Source organism: Mugil cephalus, chromosome 6 (genome assembly GCF_022458985.1).
Source record: "Mugil cephalus isolate CIBA_MC_2020 chromosome 6, CIBA_Mcephalus_1.1, whole genome shotgun sequence".
Classification (NCBI taxonomy): Eukaryota; Metazoa; Chordata; class Actinopteri; order Mugiliformes; family Mugilidae; genus Mugil; species Mugil cephalus.
The window spans coordinates 21,915,865-21,929,541 of NC_061775.1; the positions used below are offsets into that span (position 1 = coordinate 21,915,865).

The 13,677-nt window shown below is 41.2% G+C and overlaps 1 protein-coding gene across 1 annotated transcript in view; it reads left to right on the plus strand.

Moving 5' to 3' along the window:
• cachd1 (cache domain containing 1) overlaps positions 1–4,557 on the plus strand; it is a 92,119-nt gene extending 87,562 nt beyond the window's left edge. Inside the window, exon 27 of the mRNA XM_047587549.1 lies at positions 848–4,557. Within this exon, the coding sequence (XP_047443505.1) occupies positions 848–1,092 (245 nt within the window). The 3' untranslated portion in view covers positions 1,093–4,557. The remainder of the gene's footprint in view (positions 1–847) is intronic.
• The last annotated feature ends 9,120 nt before the right edge of the window (positions 4,558–13,677 follow it).

A 13,677-nucleotide genomic window follows, 5' to 3' on the forward strand; every position in this document is an offset into this window, starting at 1 on the left:
AGATTGAAAGAAAGGTTCTTGCTGTTGTCAGACACTTTTAAGTGGTTCATTTTAAAAAGTTAAACTGGTTAATTTAACATTTTAATTTAATTTAAAAAAATTACGGTCGATCTCAATTAGAAGTAATTTAGACTTTAAAAGTGTCCTCGCTATAGACTGCATAAAGATGGACAGCGGAACAGATCCTCTGAAGTGAAGCCAAAGCGAGTAGAGCTCCCCCTGGTGGCCGGAGGCTACAGTAGCTCAACCTTCTCCGTGAGCGGATGGGACTTTGGCCAAAATAAAAACACTTAATACATGTCAAATCATTTTTTCCAAGGATGTTTTCTGACATTTCAGGTAGTTAATGAAACATGTTTGATTAAACATGATTGTTCAAGTGTAATTTTTTGTGTGTAATAACAATTTGAGTGTATAATATAATAACATTACGTCACTAGTGCATTTAGAGCAGAGTTTAGTGTTATCAAACGAAAACACAAGTGAGTCAGGTTGAAGTGTGGTTGGGTCATCAGTGTCATGGCTCCGCTTGGCTCCACCCTCTGATCGTACTGATCAAACTCTGCCCATATCCCTGGGAAAATAGTGTCAGTTGGTCCTGACCCACCAATCATTCAGTTTCTAGATGTTACTTTGAGTGACTCATGTGTCTCCAATTTCATGAGCATGCTGAGCATATTCTCATGACTCCATTTGTATTATATTCTGGCAAGCCCTAGGTTAAAGCCTGACTGTACAAGCTGAGAAGATTTTACCTGGGGAATAACTTGAGGGATTTATTTGAGGGAAGCAGCTTTGAAATATTAAATCCAGTAACGGGAACCTCTGCTTGCATTTCTGTATCCAGGCTACAGCACCATGAGCCCACAGGAGGACAGCGAGAACCCACCCGGAAACAACGACCCGCTGTCGGCCGGCGTCGACGTCGGCAACCACGACGACGACCTGGACCTGGACACGCCACCCCAGACGGCCGCGTTGCTCAGCCACAAGTTCCACCCCTACCGGCACACGCACACGCACCACCACCCGCTGCACACGCACCACCTCCAAGCCGCCGTGACCGTGCACAGTGTGGACGCCGAGTGCTGATCCTCGGCGCGGCATTCGCCCTCCTGTCGGGGATGGAACCGCTGGGGATTTTTACACTAAAGACGGTTTTAAAAAGAAAACAAACAAAAAAAACAAACAAAATGCTTAATACAGCACACAGTGGGTACTCTTGAGATGGATGGATGGAAGGACGGACTCGGAGCCGCGGTGGCACTTTGCCGCTGGGACTTCTGGGCGACTCTTTGTGGTCGCCACGTCTCACCTTTGCTCAAACCTGGAACATGTTGAAAATTACCAGGCATCGCTCAGTACGCATAACCACATGGATTTCTTTTTTTTTTTCTGAAGGAATTTGGTATTCAAGACTTGTAAGCAAGAGCACAAACTTCAGGAGCAAACAAACAAACAAAAAAAAAAAAATACAGTTGGAGCCAATCCACAGGCCTAATCCAGGACACAACTGGAACTTTACAGCCCATTATTCTACAGACCAGCGGACGCTTGGGCCCATTTTGCCGATAGATCCACTCCAAGCTCCACATAGATTGTATCCCTGAAACACCCAGTTGTGGCAAGAAGTGAGTGATCTGTGGTGCAGAGTAGAAGTACTGCGTTTCTGACTACGAGCTGGATCCAGTGGGATACTAACACGGTTTCAGCTCTTCTCCCCTTGGAGAACTGTGGACACTCCAGAGTTGTTGTTGTTGTTGTTTTTTTTTCTCTTTAACCTGCCGCCTCCGTCCAAAGGCTGCTGGTCCATCATCGACGATGTTTCGGATGGTATCTGGACATTTTCCTGAATGTCTGTGGACTTAACAAAAAGCTTCAAGGATTCACACAAATGCAAGGACAAACACTTTAAAAAAGAGGAAAATATTATTTTTCTACTATTTATTAAAGAGGTAGATTTTCAAGACGGACGAAAAAAGCAGCCGCCGCTAATTCAGACAAGACGGTAGTCGAGGTGCTCGAGACGATTCGGCCCACTTCCTGCAGCCAGTGCATCTTATGTGGGGCTCATTATTTTCAGTTTCATTCCACTAAAAATGTGGAATAAAATTGTTGTTGTTGAACAATGTTCCGATACAACAGCAGTGATGCAACAGAGAGTGTGAAGTTATTATAAAGAGCTAACTTACACTTTCTTCTTCAACAGAACCATATTCTTAGCCGCCAGTCAGTGGCCAGTTTATTAGGTACACCTCTCCAGTCTACTCTAATGTGACACCCTGTATGTAATTTAAATCAGCTGGACAAAAAAAAAAAAGCAGAAATAAAAATATCTTTTAGTTTTATATAGACCTTTACTTTTATAATTAACATTTATTTGACCCATTTCTGACAATGCCACCAAAAAGACACTCATAGTTTTTAAATGATAAATGTTAAGGCAGGGCTGTTTTTATTGGATTACATTACAGTAAAGGTGTACCTATTAAAGTGGCCACACAGTGTATAGTCCGGTGAACAGCGTCTTCATTAAGCGAGGAGTATTTTTGGAGCGGTAACATTTAATCTGAATGGAATCCTGATTGGCTCGTTCAAAAAAAAAAAAAAAAAAGAACAAATTTCCGTTTGAAAAAACTGAAAACAATGAGCCTTAACCGACCATGTGTCGGACCGTTTTGGGGGAAGTGGTGCTTCGGCTGACTTGTCTGATTTTCCCGGAGGTTTCGAGGTAAAACTTGCTGCGCCGAGTTGAGTTGAAAACATCCTCACTGTGGACACGTCGTCTGTATCCGGAAGGCTCGTGCTCGCCGGCCTTCTCCAGCCTCCCAAGGACAGGGGAGTCAGCGCCAGTGATTTGGTGTGCGAGGATAATTGGGAACCCTCACAGAGGTCCTGAGGGATTCGCATACTGCTGTCCTCCATATCCGCCTGACTAGAAAAACCAGTGCGGTTTCTTTCACCCTATTTTTGCCTGCGAGGCCGAGCGGATGCTGTGTGTGTGTGCGTGTTAGGGTTGCGTGCTGGAATTTGTACAGTGATGCCCCAAAATGGAGAGGTAGAGATGCTGCTGTTGTTTTCCAGAGGACACCCCCCCACATCTGTCGACTCCTCTGTGGTTAACCACTCCAAATGTATTTTCTAGATGTCTCTGGTTTAACTGTTGAGTGCGTGTAAGGAGAATGAGTGTGTGTGTGTGTGAGACGAATGAATGATTATCCAACCGGAACGATTTCACTGAATGCATTATTTTTCAAAAATAGTATTAGAGAATTATAGGTAAAATTATTATTATGATTGAGAAATCCACTTATTTTTATTCTGATGAAGAGTCACTCGACCCAGTCTGGGATTTGATTGTTCAAATCGCATCATTTTCTTTTCTTTCTTTTTTTTTTCCTCCTCCAAATGTCTATTATTCTTCAGAGATTCACTATGAAGTGTAAATACAGAATCAGAAATAGCTATTAACGTCCTGTACACTCCTTTTTTTTTTTTTTTTTTAATGTTGACATGATGTATGCTTCAAATGATGCTCAGATACTCGGGTTGATAATGAATTGTCTGTTCATGGTGTCTCACTATATTTTTTTGATGCCTTGGATGTTGTTTTTTTGTTTTTTTTAGGTATATTTTTCTTTAGGTCCATATTGGATGGAAGTCAGTACTTGGAAGAAGAAGAAAAAAATTAATACACACTTATTTTTAAGAGACTTCTAGTTTTTAAAGTTGTATTGTGTGTTTTCAAAAATGTCAAAGAAAGCTTATCTCTCCACGGACTCATTTTTACAAAAGAGCAACTTTTTCATCGATCAATGACCAGAACAAACATCCCCGTGGTGGATTCGGGTTTGCCGCCGTAATCCATGCCATGGTTCCGTTTACCACGTAAGACTGTCAGCCATATTCATTTACAGTCATTTTAGTGTGTTTGACACTTTAGAAGAGTATTTGCGTTTGCACATTTCGGCGTTGGCTCATTTAACTTTCATCTGCGCTCGTGTTAAATAATCTGACAACTGATCCAAAAAAACAGTGGTTCTGTTCTTAGTTTCCGTTTCCTCAAAATTCTAAACTTCCTGAATCCGTTGGGTTAAATATTCCACTGCGACTGCAAATACATTTACTAGCATTGCCGTAAGATCATATGTGACTATATGTGAATCGCGTTTCACCTGCAGTGTTTCATCACAGGAAGTTATTTTAATGCCACTACTCTAAATGGTACGTATTGTTGGTTGTTTTACATCAAAGCAATCTTGTAGCACAATCTCTACATCAAATGCAGTTTCTGTTTCTATCTGTGTGTTGGGACAATTATTTTTCTCCAAATTTGATTTTTGTTTTTTTCCTGGAGAGCTTTTTGAACAGTATTTACCAGCTGTTTTAAACGAGTATATATGTGTGTGTATACAGAACAGTCTGAATTGCAATTAATGTGCTGAAGGAACATGTGTACGTCACCCCCCACCCCACCCCCCATGTATCATATAAAAAGTTATCAAAACTGAGATTTATTGCAATGTGAATGTGATAAAGTCCATTTTTTCACTTAAACCGTGTAGTGTGCTTCTAATTCCCGCTCAGTTTGTGCTACAATTGTTTTTTTTTTTTTTTTTTTTTAATGATCTGCTGCGTACGGAAACATTCAGATCGGCAAACTGCCGCCGCGCTGCCTACAGGGGTTTCACAATGAGCAAAATCGACGCAGCAGAACAAGAGATGCCTTTTTTTTTCTTTTTTTTTTTGGATTGCACAAATTCTTCCATCTCATCAGAACTGCCACAATTACCCACCCATTAATTCCTTGCAACAGTTGGGTCTAAGATTGCTGTGTTTTGCCGCCTTTCAGTGAAACTTATGAGCTTGTGTAGGACACTGGAAGTCGTGTTACAAAGGAAGCACCATAAAACAGCAACCATACACCTCTACATCAACATCAGGGAGCATGTGAACACAGACCTTAAATGAAGAATTCTACTTACACATTCATGAATACCAGGAGCGGAAGCTGTTAACAACCCCATTTGAAGGCAGCATTATGCTAGCAGCAGCTAGGTCAGGAGAAAGTTGAGATAAGTTCCTTTTAACGGCATACCATGAACTAACTTTAACTCAAGGCTTTAAGCTATTGAGGATGTTTGTAATTTTTTCCCTAGCTCCACCTGAACACCTGAACCTATATGACGGCAAGCTCACGACCTGGAATAATTGAGATGATGCGAAGCTCCAGAAACACCATTTCCTCAAAATGCCACTGGTTTGCATTAGACCAGGAGTTTGATAGTCAGCCAAGATGGCAACACACTGAGATTCATCTTTGCTCTTCAGGAAAAGCGTTTGATGAGTTTCTCGGTCTTAATATACCATCAATCAGTGATATACTTAAATGAAAAGATGAAGTTTCCCTTTAAAAGCACTTGCTCTGCATTTTAAGCCACGCCCCTGTGAGGTGACATCAGTACAGGTGTTTCCCATTAATTATCAGCTGCTAAACACCTGATGGATGTGACATAGTTTAACCTTGACAAAGCTAAATTCTGCCAAAATCTTGTGTAATAAACCACATACAGAATTTTTAGTTGCATTAATAATTAGTTTGTTAAAATATGAGACACCATAACCTCTCATGGAGTTGCTCCCATGTGGCTAACATGTTAGCAAACAGTTAGCTATCAGCACATCCAGGAAACCAGACACGATATTACTCTGAAGTTGTGATACTGACTTCCTGATTAATGTAAGTCTATTTACTTTTATGTTTAAGTCCTTTTTGGACCTAAGGAAAACCTATCTAACTATGCTATGTTAAATACTGCTAACATTTGTTATGCTAACTCATTACCCCACCATTTGAACAGAGCTCAAAGATGGCGCCCGGTAGACCTGTTTAACGGTAAGTAAAAATGTTTCCTGTAAGAAAAGAAAAGCTCCATTGGGTCCCTCATATGAACTGGAGCCACTGTTTCTGCTTATATTCATACTGCTTTGCATACTGGCAACTATTAACTGAGCCATTGTTGGCACACCTGTGCTTTTTTTAGTTAGCATTGCTGGGATGACAGGGTACAGTGGTCACAGCTTTGTGGACGCGAGAATGATGAGCTGAGAGAAGTTTTCAGGCAAACGTTACAATCACTGCACAGAAGAGCATTTAAGTGAAGTTTCAAAGATGCTGCACGAATCAAAATCATATTCATGTAACTTGAAATGCATTGTTCAATTTAGTGCCTAGCTGCAGCACATGATTTGAAAGATTTGATAACGAAGATGTGCTGTAACTTTGAATAACAGAGCTTGATCCCAGTTTGAAGTTAATTTCAATTAGAAGATGCACGGATGGTGTACCGTATAAGATTTGAATATCATGCAGTAGGCTTTGTAGATAAATATCAGGTGAATCCACCCTGCGTGAGACAGAGAGCAATGAGTATGTCATTAGTAATTATTATTTACAGATATTACAATGGATTTTTTACAATGGCTGTTGAAACGTTAATTTAAAGAACAAACTATCCAATAATTTATTGTGAATGTTGCTAATTCTTCTTTTCAGTCGTCAATTTTGTTCTTTGCTCATTTTGTTTTTCCCATAGGAGGTCACCAAGCAGGTCACCCGCAAACCGCCGCGCACAGTAAGCCCGGGGATTATCTGCAGGGGATTTTGTGTGTTTTTATGCCTGTGTTGTTGTCCCAGTACCTGGTCCGGTGTTCGTCCACACCGACGGCAGCGTAATATCGTCTGATGACTTTCCAGTCTGTTTTATTCTCTCTGGTGCGTGCAGGGACATTTAGGCCACCTACGCTCCAGAAAGCTGCTCTTCAGAGGCTTTTTGGCCTTGTTTGGAGGATATTTCTTTTCACAACATGTAGAACTGCCTGCTGTTAGGGCCCAGTAGGAGATGGGAGTGAGTCTCCACCCTGTTGGAAGTCTAATTAGGATGAATTAATTCACAGGCTCAACCTAACCAAGGGCAAATATTTCATATAGACACTGATACAGCCACAAAAAATGCACAAAATTCAATTCAAAAAGCAATTATCACTCAGTGGCTAAAAATCAATTGTTTGTATTGGTTCAGTTATTCTTTTCTGCCAAAGTGAGGAAAGCAAAACTGACATCATGTTTTATATTCAGAAGAATAACCAATGGATTATTATGGGTTTTGTAGGAATAAAAACTCATCTTGTTGCACAAGTTGTCGTTTAAGAATAAAATGATATATCTAACTTTTGTAAGGGCAGTGTATTTTAACGACATGTTTGAAGCTGCTGGCCTTAGGTTGAGCATTTTGTAGGAGGAGGAAGAACAGTGGTACTGCCTGGAAGACCCTATCAGTTATTTATAAGGCCTCTCTGTACATATGGTGTTTCCTGCCAGGGGATCTGGGAAACGACCACAGATGGAGAGGCAACATGGTTTCATAACACAGAAATATAGCGAGAGAGACACCTTTGCTCTGAGGGAGAGGGAGTTTATATTTTAGTGCGTTGCTCCTTTCCTTTGAAACAAGAAGTCAACCGTGAACACCAGCGTCAACGGTTTGTGTCCAAGTGGAAAGTCCCTGACCTCATTTCAGTCTGCTGCTCAAGACGTAAAAATGAAAAAAATGGTCACACTTGACTTTAATCCACACTTTTTAGCATATGTATTAGAACATATCGTAACTATACACATTTATACACATATTAAGTGCAATGTATTTCATATTGATACAAATTCACCTGGGGGCACCACCAAGATCATCTAGCATAGCAGATTGCAGCCATGGCCCAACAGCATATATTTAGTTCAGAATCACTGTATATTAATAATCAATGTCATACTTTTTGTATTTGTTTAGTCAAGAACATTCATCATTTGTACATAAATGTGAGATTCAAAAGGAAGTGAAGCCTTGTTTGCAGCAGCAACTGCAACTAAACATCTCTGGTAACTTCTGATTGTTGGTCTACAGCAGCTTGAAGGAATTTTAGCTAGGTCCTCAGAACAGAACCTCTTCAGTTCTGTGATGTTCTGTGTTGGTTTCTATTGGACTGAGGTCTTTGGTTTTCTTTTAGAGTTTGCCACTCATAATACACTCACTGGCCACTTTATTAGGTACACGTTTAATTGCTTGTTAACACAAATGGCTAAACAGCCAATCAAATGGCTGCAATTCAATGCATTTGGGTATGTAGAGGAGATCAAGACAACTTGCTGAAGTTCAAACCGAAAATATAAAGTGAGCAGCAGCAAATGGGCCCAAACAAGGACATCACCACCCCCGTGTTTCATGGAAGGGATGAGGGTCCGTTGCTGGGATACACTCAGTGCGTTCGCATGCACAGCTTAACTGAGCTCTGCTCAAAATTCAACTTTCTGAATGCGCTCCTTATCCCAGTTTACATGCAACGGAAAAAAATCTAATAACTTTTGTCCTGTCTTCCTCCTCCACGCTAGGTGGCGATATGTATCTTTTCAGCAAGTTAATGCGGCCCCCTTTCCAGTTGACCTAATACGTGATATAATAAACAAGAGTCGTTCATGTGGCAGACTGGCATTTCAAACAACAAGAAGATGGATAATAGCTCAGCTTTTTTAATGTCGTACGTAATGTGTGCACTACTTATGGTGCAAATAAGATGGCACCATCCCTCAGGTGGTTGTTTTACCTGCTCTGTTTACCTTCTTCTTCTGCAACCAAACATACGCCAGCACGTCAGTTGTAGAGCATGCACACACACGTTATCCAGTTAAAGTCCAATTAAGCATGACGGAGAAAATCGATTGCTAATTGCATTATCTGGGTGTCTTAATCGGACAAGGAGAACTCAGATTTTACATGTGCTTAAGTTGTCCAGTTAAGGTCGGATTAAGGCAATCATTTGTTCTTTTTATTTCACATGCATGTAAACATACTGAGTGCAGTTTCATCTGCAAACATGATGCTTCTTTTTTAAACCTAATAATTCTACTTCATCCACAAAACATTTTCCATTCCTTCTGTCTTGTCCATGTGGCTGATCTAACTGCAGACAGGTAGAAATGTTCCTTTTACAGAGCAGGGTCTTTGTCCTTGCCACCCTGCCACATACACCCTTGTTGTTCAGTGTTCTCCTGATGGTGGATTCATCAGCATTAACATTAGTCAATGTAAGAGAGGTCTTTAGTTGCTTAGAAGTTACCCCCGGTTCTTTTGTGACCTCTCATACTATTATCTTGCTTTTGGAGTGATATTTGTTTTTTTGTTTTTTTAAAATCTCCTCCATTTGTTCACAATCTGTCTGACTGTGGATTAGTTGATTTCAAGATTGTAACCTTTTCCAGCCTAAAGAGCAACAGCAATTCCCTTTCCGAGGTTCTCGGAAAGCGCCTTTGTCCCGTGCCTTCGTACACTTCCATAAACATGTGTTGTGAAGATCAGACTGAGACAAATCCTTGATTATTCTGAACAAAACACGACACCTGAGTCTCATTACACTGATTGGAAACACTCTAAACAGATGGATTCTAATTTGGCCTTGAAATTAACTTGTAATCCTAGAGGTTCACTTACTTATCTGGGTTATTTTCCTGAATAAACACCAAAGCAAAACATTGCTGTTTGATCGGGTTTTCTCTGTTTTGTGTGAAACTCTGATGCTTTGAATCATTTGTTGAACCTTCAGAGGAGTGCAAATACTTGGTCTAGTTAAATAAACTTACCAAAAGTTGTGCGTACCTGCCTTTATATTTTGTTATACTGTCAAAAAGCCAACAAGAATCGATCCCGGTAACTCAATACTGTCTCCAAGACCTAATCTAGCTTAGAACTACGTGCTATAAACTTCAATTTTTGTCTAACAGCCCAGAAAAAAAACACATTATAAGCTCCTCCGTTATGCTGAATAGTGACTCGTGGATCTAATCTGCTGATGAATAGTTTTTAACATCAACAGTTTACTCCTGTCTGGGTGATGTTTAGCTCGCTCAAACCCGTACACTGTTTTAGATTTATACCCGAGTTCCATAACAATTTATCACCGGCTGTTATGGCATTGAAGATTTAGGACTGTCATTAACATCTTATAGTCCAGACATCCTTGTTGCTTTATTCTCTGCAGACACTCTTTGTGATACGTGTTTTCTCTGCATTAATTAACTGCACTAAATAGCTCTTTATGTTTATTAGACTACACTACATAAGAAGTCTGTTCTAAAAGAAGTGGCTTATGTCTGTGACCTTTTAAAGGCTGAAACTGAAATGTTCAATCCCAGAGTGTTATTGTAGGGGATAAGAAGAGTTATTTTTTTGTTTGTTTTTTCAAAAATTTTCAAAAAAAATAATTTTTAGAAAATCACAGTCAAACGAATGTAAACATGTATTTTAGGGCATTGGAAGATAAGTGATGATTCAGCCACTTGTTAACATACACATTATCACATTAGACAACATGAAGCCTCTTCTTCGTGGTGCCTAATAAAACAGTTAATGTAGAGGTTGACTTAGCACACCACTTTCGAGCTGAGATCTTGCCTTGATCTTCGATGATTGTGGTTGCCTCACAGCAAGAAGGTTTTGGGTTCAAATCCACTGGTCGACTGGTCCCTTTGTCTGTATGGGTTCCCTCCGGGTGCTCTGGCTTTTTCCAACTGTCCAAAGACATGCTTGTTAGATTCACCGGTGATTCTAAATTGGCCGAAAGTGTGAGTGTGAATGGTTGCCTGTCTCTGGATAGGCTCCAGCCCCCCACTCCAGAAAATTAATGAATGACTAAAGTTACCAAATGTGGTTCCTCGACCTATAAAGGGTTAATGGCATTCAGTGACAATAACCCATACCTGCCATGTAAAACTGTATTTCGCGTGTTTATCATATTTTTGTCACGAGAGTGACAGATCTATGATTAAATTGTCTAATGCACATTTGGAAAACATCAATTCCGCTGTATGCGTGTACATTGTGACCTATAAATTTCATTTTAAGTTAACTTGAAAACAACCAAAAGCAGTGAAATTAAACTAATTTGATGCTTACGTCTTGTATGGTACTATATAAAATATTGCTTCTGTTTCATTACCCCTATTTTTACTCTCTATTAAGGTGTGAGAAAGGGCTTGTTTGGGCCACAGTACAGCTTCAGTTAATACTGTAGTTCTGATACTGAGATATATAGTCTGTATGCAGCTTATGTAAAAAAGGTTTATGTGGACTAGAAAGGCTGGTTTTCTGTTATTTTTTTCTGATGCTACTTTGATTTGTTTGCTCCTTTTTGAGATCTCACACATTATTTAAATGAACAACAGCACATGTTGTTTCTGAATAGCTGCTGTTTCTTTGTCTATTTTAAGAGAAGGTCACAAAGTGCACCCAGGTAAATTGTTTCTCCTTTACCTGGAGGCACGCTGGGCTTTCAGTTTCCTGAACTGCGGCAGGGAAGTAGTTCAGCAGAGTCGAGAGCCGAGCGAGACAAGGAGCTGCTCTGGACGCGTCTGTCCGCCTGTCGCCGTGTCCCATAAAGCTTATCAGTTTGTCTGCATTCATTCATATCTCCTCCGCACGGCTCTGTCTTTGTCCCCCACCACCCCCACCCCTTTTCTCTGTCACCGTATCTCCTCTCCTCTATCTCCTCTCCTTCTCTCGAGCTGTCTGCTGCTCTCTGCCAGGGAAGCGCTGTGAATTAGAGCACTGAGCTCGGTGTCCAAGCACCCTCGGGTCATTTCAGTCAGTCTCCGCTCTGCCAACTAGTACAGCAGACATGCACTAGCAGCATATTCTAGTGCAGTCCAGAGTCCCAGTTTCCTAAATGCATCTTAGCAGAGTGACCATTTTAAATCTTGCGTTCAAGCAAGCGACTTATAGCACTGTGAAATCGAACTTGATTTTACTTAAAATAAGTCCAATGTGAACTGACAACTCAAAACTTACATTAAAATATTGTAGACACGATCTCAGTTTCTGTTCTCCATTCTTGTAACATTATAAACAAATAGAATTGCGGCCTTTTAGAGGGGTCAAGATATTTAAAAGGGCACACTTGTTTGCTTTGAAAGCAGGGTGCACGGTAAACCAAACGGGACTTCCCTCCATACCGACTCTCTTGGTCACCACATAAAAGTAGCCACGCTGCGTCACTGGTATGCCTACGGTCCACTGTAATTAGGACATGAATTGGGCAGGGAGCTCTTGTGCATATTGTCCTCGTGTGTTCAGGTCAGCTGTTTTTAGTAGGTCACATGTCCCTTAATCTCAGTGCCATAAGAAGAGAGCGGAAGCCTCGCCACAGCATTAAATCAGCGGTTCACTTGTGAGAGCACCCCTCCAAGTAGCAGAGGGGCGGCCCACGGACCATTTTCGACTCATCCATCCCTGGCAATGATTGCAGAACGAGATATCCATAATCACACCGCGCAATTATATTACACAATTTACGCTCACGTGGATGTGCTCGGCATCAACTCCCACGCGCTATGAACCACTTTACCATTTAGGTTTAACCCCCTCCCCACTCCACACACACACACACACACACACACACACACACACACACACACCCCACTCACACACTCCTCGCTCTCTCCCGATACCTCCCCCCTCCCCTTCCCTCCCGTCCTCACGCCTACTGAGCTCATCCCAGGTGCCTGGTTTGCCTGTTCAGCCACTCTGCCCACCCACGCCCTCACACTCTCGGCCCCAGCGAGCAGCAGTGAACGTTTTCCCGCTTTCTTCTTCTCCTCTCTGCCACCCACTCCAAACGGCTGTGAATCACTGGCTGACACACTGAAGCACCAGCGAGGCTCTTGTGTTCTAGATGGAGGGTGACGAACCTCTCTCTCTTTCTCTCTCTCTTTTTTCCCCCTCGGCAAAGCATGCCCCGTTATTATGGGGGTTTGACTTCAGCGTAGGTAATAAAAAATAAAAAATGAGTAAAAGCTTTGAAAAATGAAAGATAGTTTGTGTGACACGCGTGTGCGTATTTGTTGGCGTGTAAGTGTGTGTGCATCAGGGGGGCAGAGAGAACAAATTAATTGTTCTCTCATGGAAACGTTGTTTAGCACTTAGTGGAGTGATTCATGCGTCTCCAAAATCAGCTTGTCTAAGTGACAGGCAAGTCCTCGCCGTCTTTTCACACAACCACTGTTCAGTGATTCATGTCCCCCAATCTGTCGGCAGACGCCGTAGGAGCTGCAGTTTAGATCCAAACCTGAGCTCTCTGAGTTTTGAGAATGTCTGTTGTAGCCGAATGTAGTATTTGTTGTATACGGACAAACTGGCTCAGTCGAATTTACCCGTTTGATTTCCTGGAGGACTTGAGTTTGGGCTTGTAGCAGGTATCAGGACCATGTTGAGCACAAAACTGTCCATGGAACTTATTATTTATTGATTAAAAAAAAAAAAAACTGTGTCCATCATAATTTCCCCAGAATCTAATTCTAAGTTGTTTCCCCCAGTCAACTGTACAAGACTAAACCTAAAGATGCTCTGGGTTCAGTATCTGAGGAATGAAAGGTAGTAATTCTCACACTTGAAAAGTCTAGGAAAGATTCTTATTTTTTTTAATTTTTGCTTGATAAATGATGGTTGTGCTGTCAAAGTTGTCACCACACACACATGGTTTAACCTGTGAGCAGTGAATCCTGAAGTATTTGTTGCACTTCTCACAGAAGGCGTTTGAAGGAAGGCAACTGGACTTGTAGAATTTCTTGAAGATGTT